At 44.1% G+C, this 6,000-nt stretch overlaps 1 protein-coding gene across 2 annotated transcripts in view; it reads left to right on the top strand.

Annotated features, from left to right (window-relative positions):
• Window positions 1-167: 167 nt before the first annotated feature.
• Window positions 168-6,000, top strand: part of FRMD3 (FERM domain containing 3) — a 144,915-nt gene continuing 139,082 nt past the window's right edge. Inside the window, exon 1 of one of the 2 annotated variants that reach the window (XM_042453259.1) lies at window positions 168-642. In XM_042453259.1, coding sequence (XP_042309193.1) covers window positions 472-642 — 171 coding nt within the window. In that variant the 5' untranslated portion in view covers window positions 168-471. The remainder of the gene's footprint in view (window positions 643-6,000) is intronic. The other variant, XM_042453258.1, reaches the window with a different exon arrangement.

Below are 6,000 nucleotides of genomic sequence, written 5' to 3'. Positions count from 1 at the left end.
ATCTATCTATCTATCTATCTATCTATCTATCTTCTAAGGGGGAGGAGGAGGAGGGGCGAGGCCTGGTGAGGGGAGGGCTGTGGAGTGAGGGAGTGAGGGAGGGGCGTCGTGGGGAGGCTGAGGAGGAAGGCGGGAAAAGGGGTCTCCATCTGGTCCTGAGGCCGAGGGGCGCTGAGGGTCTCCAGGGGAGGCTGTGCTGCTGCTGCTGCTGCTCCTCCTCTTTGGAGCTCCTTCTTGGGAAGGGAGGGAGTGCTGCTGGAGCTGAGTGCCTGAGGAAGGATCCCCCGCCTCCTGCCTGGCATGAGCTTCGCCCAGCAACAGCAGCAGCAGCACCGCTGAGGCCGAGGCAGGCAGGCGGGCAGGCGCTGGGTCTCTCCTCCTTCCTCCTCCTCCTCCCTCCCTGCATCCCGAGGGGAGGAGAGGAGGGGCGAGGCGAGGCGAGGCGAGGGGAGTCCCGCGGGCGGGGGCCGCATGTTCTCCCCCTGCGAGTGCGTGAGGCGAGGCGGGCGGAGGACCATGAAAATGATCCGGTTCCGGAGCTCCAGCATCAGGTCCCTCAGCAGCCAAGAGGCGGCGGCGGGGGCCAGCATGAAGTGCACCATCCGCCTCCTCGACGACGCCGAGATCTCCTGCCTCATCCAGGTACCAGGCAGCCTCCTCGCCCTCCCGGTCACACTCTCTCAGCCTCCTCCTCCTCCTCCTCCCCCCTTCCCCCCTCCTCTGAAGGAAGGCCTGCTGGCCTTGGAAAGGGCTATGGAGGCACACAGCAAACACACACACACTCCTCTTCTTACCATCATCCTTCAACACACAACAACAATAACCACAACAAGCACATACTCACTCCCACCTCTTCTTACCATCATCTTTGAAGGCACACAACAACAACAACAGCAACAGCAACAAACACCCACTCACTCCCAGCCCTTAATACCATCACTCCCACAACAGGGGATCAAACGGGGACTCCCTCCCTTGATCATTGTATTTATTTACTTCGTTTGTATGCCTCCTTTCTCCCAGAAGGGGCCCAAGGTGGACCCCTAGTTGTGTGTGTGTGTGTGTATATATATTCCCATCCTGGGCAAAGAAGCTGCTGGCTGCTTCCAGGGGGCCTTTGGGCAGGAGAGAAACCCAGAGACTGGGAAGGGGAAGCCTGTGGAGTGGGCTGGAAGCCTGGGAAGTTCAGAAATGCCTTTCTAGACAACTGTTGTTGTTTCTTTTTTCCCACGGGGCAACAAATGTGTAGCTGCTGTGCATTGCTGTGTGCCAGATCCAGATGTCTCTTTACCTCAAGGAAGGTCTGTTCTGCAAAGGATGCTTCACCACAGATCTCCAAATCTCCAAATGATGTTGCTGTGGAAACATGTTTCCCTTCTTGTTGTGTGCCTTCAGATTGTTTCCGACTTATGCCGACCTTAAGGCGACCCTATCATGGGGGTTTCTTGGCAAGATTTGTTCAGAGGGGGTTTGCTATTGCCACCCTCTGAGGCTGAGAGAGTGTGACTTGACTAAGGTCACCCAGTGGGTTTACGTGGCTGAACTGGGATTCGAACCCTGGTTTCCAGAGTCCTAGTCCAACACTCAAACCACTACATCATGTTGGCTCTCGTGATGTTGCCAAGGAAATGTGTTTTCCCTCCTGTTGTGTGCCTTCAAGTTGTGTCCGATTTATGGTGACTTTAAGGTGAACCTATCATGGGGATTTTCTAAGGCTGAGAGGCTGTGATTCACCCAAAGTCTCCCAGCAGATTTCCATGGTCAAGCAGGGAATCAAACCCTGATCTCTAGTCCTAGTCCTACACTGAAACCACTATGCCATGCTGGCTCTGTTTTCCTCCTACTTTATTTATTTTATATGCCATCTAGAAAGGGTCCCCATTACTTTCTAGAAATCACCCTGTCAGGAAGGTATTTGTGTCTGTAAATAGCATGTATAGCCTGATTGGCCAGTGCCTGCGGCTGTGGAGTTTATCACATGAAGGAGTTTGGGAGTTTATCCCGGAAAAATTGCACAATTAACACGTAACAATTTCACATGACCTTGCACAAAACCACCATTAAAGTGGTCACAAAGAAGCTATTAATGCATAGAATCATACAATTGGAAGAGACCGCAAGGGCCATCCAGTCCAACCCCCCTGCCATGCAGGAAATCCAAATCAAAGCATCCCTGACAGATGGCCATCCAGCCTCTGCTTGAAGACCTCCAAGGAAGGAGACTCCACTACACTCCGAGGGAGTTTGTTCCACTGTTGGACAGCCCTTACTGTCAGGAAGTTCCTCCTAATGTTGAGCTGGAATCTCTTTTCCTGGAGCTTGCATCCATTGCTCTGGGTCCTAGTCTCTGGAGCAGCAGAAAACAAGCTTGCTCCCTCCTCAATATGACATCCCTTCAAATATTTAAACAGGGCTATCATATCACCTCTTAACCTTCTTTTCTCCAGGCTAAACATCCCCAGCTCCCTAAGGCGTTCCTTGTAGGGCATGGTTTCCAGACCCTTCACCATTTTAGTCACTCTCCTTTGGACATGCTCCAGTTTCTCAATGTCCTTTTTGAATTGTGGTGCCCAGAACTGGGCACAATATTCCAGGTGGGGACTGACCAGAGCAGACTACAGTGGCACTATTACTTCTCTTGATCTAGACACTATACTTTTATTGATGCAGCCTAAAACCGCATTGGTCTTGTTAGCTACTGCATCATGTTCAACTTGTGGTCTACTTGGACTCCTAGATCCCTTTCACACTTAGTTTCATTCAGCCAGATGCCCCCCATCCTATATCTGTGCATTTTATGTTTCTGCCCTATGTGCAGTGTACCTTACATTTTTCCGTGTTGAAATTCATTTTGTTAGCTTTGGCCCAACTTTCTAGTCTATTCAGGTCATTTTGAATCTTGATCCTGTCCTCTGGGGTATTAGCTATTCCTCTTAATTTGGTGTCATCTGCAAATTTGATAAGTATGCTCCCAATTCTGTCATCCAGGTCATTGATAAAGATGTTGAATAGCACTGGGCCCAGGACAGAGCCCTGTGGGACCCCACTGGTCACTTCTCTCCAGGATGAAAAGGAGCCATTGTTGAGCCCCCTTTGGGTTCGGCCGGTCAACCAATTACAGATCCATGTAACAGTTCCTTTGTCTAGCCCACATTTTACAAGCTTGTTTGCAAGAATGTCATGGGGAACCCTGTCAAAGGCCTTACTGAAATCAAGATATACTATATCCATAGCATATAATACACATCTTTTTACTTTTGGGATTTCAGCGACAATGCATTTCCGATATAACTTTATTTCCGCAATTGCGTGTCATAATCATTTGCGCAGTTACTCGTCATTTCCGCTTCATTTGCGGGATGCTTTAAATGCACTTTAATCTCTCTTTAATGCTGAAATCAGCCCCAGTGTGACAAACTCCTATGCCAACAACACATCCCCTCATCATTATTTTACAATACTAAGACAAAATGAACAGCTGTCAATCAAATTGTGTTGTTGGTCTGTCTAGAACCTGGTGTTGGCTGTGGTTGTGGTGAGAGCACTCCTTAGACTATTCAAAAGGAAGATCAGGAAGCAAGGAAGAAAACAATGAGTGGGAAGAGTGAAGTGGTAATAAAACATTGACAGTCTAATGGCTCACAGAAAAAAGGTCTAGGTATATTTTGTGTAGCGGAGTACTTTTTGCTGTTTCTCTTTCATTGTTTCGCCATAGTCCTGTTTGTTATTGCCAGCGAGTGTGTGGTATTCAGCATGTACTGTATTTAAAGTCAGTAGACCTCATCCTGCTGTGAAGTAGAGTTCAGTGTCTGGTCCTGTTCCACAGAAGCTTTCAGGGAAACAAGGCTCTTGGTGTATGGCATTCATTTCTTTAGCACATTCAGTCTTTTCACCTTTTGGAAGCTTAACTGAGATGTATGTTATGCATCATTGTATGTCAAGATGGATGACAGTTTATCCAACAGCTTCCTCACTGCCTGCTTATTTTGCCCCCCCTAATTTTAATTTTTTTGCTTTCAAGGACCAATGCACTTTCCAGTGTCTGGATTAGGAATCAGAGCACACTCTGCCAACATCATTGCAACTCCAACTGTGTTCAGTAATGGGAAAATATTTATGCTCTTGGTGTCATTTAATGTAAGCAAAGTGAATACTAAGAGTTGTTTCTTTTCATTTTCCTTTATTATTTTTATTAGCAATTTACATAGTATAAATTGCTTCCGCTCCAACATTCAATGATTTAAAGTGCAATGTGAAAGTTACTACCAAAGGCAAATGACAAACACAGACAAATAATCAATATCCAAAGAGTCAAAGTTATTGACTGGTAGAATAATGTGTAGTTGCTGAAGGATCTCTCCACAGAACAGCTAATTAATTAATTTCATCGAAATGATTTTGCATATTGCTCAGACCTCGAAACAGGATTGTTTTCAAGATAATGAAAAAAAGCAAGCAAAGGTTATGATATAATAAACAAAAACTACTGTTCATTAAAAAACACCTCACTTTTAATAATTTTCTTTCTTGAATCGAAGGCTTTCATGGCCAGCATCCATAGTTTTTTGTGGGCTTTTCGGGTTATGTGTTTATTCCTGGAATAAACTCTTCTAGAACATGGCCACATAACCTGAAAAAACCACAAAAAACCATTTATCTTTCATTTCCCCTAAAGATAATGTACCAGAACTAATAAATATATCAGGTAATTATAACTAACTGTCACGTTGTAATCATCAAAAAACTTTCAGATTCAAAAATACAGGGTAATATAATACAATATATGTAAGCTCTGTTGAGAGTAATTGCTAGCCTTATTTTTCAAATTCCTCTTTGCAGTCATGTACAAACAGACAATAAAATTAAAATGCCATTAATCTCTTCTTCTCTCCTCATGTCTAACTGCCTGTAGTGTTGTTCCAGTATGTTGTGCTATTAACATACCCCAATGACTTCTGTCTGGAGGATTTTGTAGAGGCTTTATGGAATACAGGAAATGTTGAAAAGTATTGATTATAAAAGCTACTATCTAATTCTCCAAAGGGAGAATATGACTAGTGCTTCAGTGGACCTGAATGTACTACATAAAACTACTTGTCTGAGTATGTAGTATTTTATTTTTAACATGGCGTGGTTGAGAGGATTTATTTTAGTAGGGAAAATTCAATTGGTATGTGTATTAAACAAATGATGATCTGATGCATCCAAAGATATATCAGATAATCATTTCTGTAATTCACAAATCAAATGAAACTTTCTGCACTAAAGTAACTCTGGTGAACCATGTCATTTGTTTAAAAAATGCCACATTTCATCCAAATGTGTGTAAAAGAGGTGAGTTTTCTGATACAGTAGACTTTTTAAATATATATATATATAAACTGTAGCTAAGCTGCATGATAATATTCAGAGCTATGCAGCAGAGCTGGAAAGTTGAAACAGTGCTGAAAAGTCTCAATGGAAAAAGGATAGTTTGTAAGAAGCAGTTGTTCCTCTCTTGCTTCCAGAAGTCAGGGGATAGTTAATAGCAGTAACAGTATATTAGCGCAAAGTTTTTGTAGCATATAAATAGCTAAAATTGAGCTTTTTAAGAGAAAGAATTGGGGGGGGGGGGTGGATTAGTACTTCTACACAGCAAGTTGATTTACTCAGTAGCTGTAGTGCCCAGCCCTGCTTGGGAGAATTGTTAATTATTGTTAATGATCATTGTGTTTCAAGTACTCTGTAGGATGGCTGCCTGTCTCCCAGGTGAGAATGCTCCAGAACCCAGGGAGTGGTATCCTATTATTTTGGGCTCCCTTGAAGCTCTGGAGAGCCACAGGATCCCATTGTGTGCACCATATTAGTGAAATGGAACTGATGTTTTGTCACTTTCGGCTATATTTAAACTGAAAAAGGCCCATTTCCCAGAGTGAATTTTATTATGCCACTGTTAAGTTACATCAGGTTAACAGTTAAGTTAGATCAGCCTAAACATCCTCTTTCAATTTGGTAAGAATC

The sequence above is a fragment of the Sceloporus undulatus genome, chromosome 2, assembly GCF_019175285.1.
Source record: "Sceloporus undulatus isolate JIND9_A2432 ecotype Alabama chromosome 2, SceUnd_v1.1, whole genome shotgun sequence".
Classification (NCBI taxonomy): Eukaryota; Metazoa; Chordata; class Lepidosauria; order Squamata; family Phrynosomatidae; genus Sceloporus; species Sceloporus undulatus.
The sequence above is the reverse complement of the archived record's forward strand: the minus strand, read 5'-3'. Positions and strand labels throughout refer to the sequence as shown.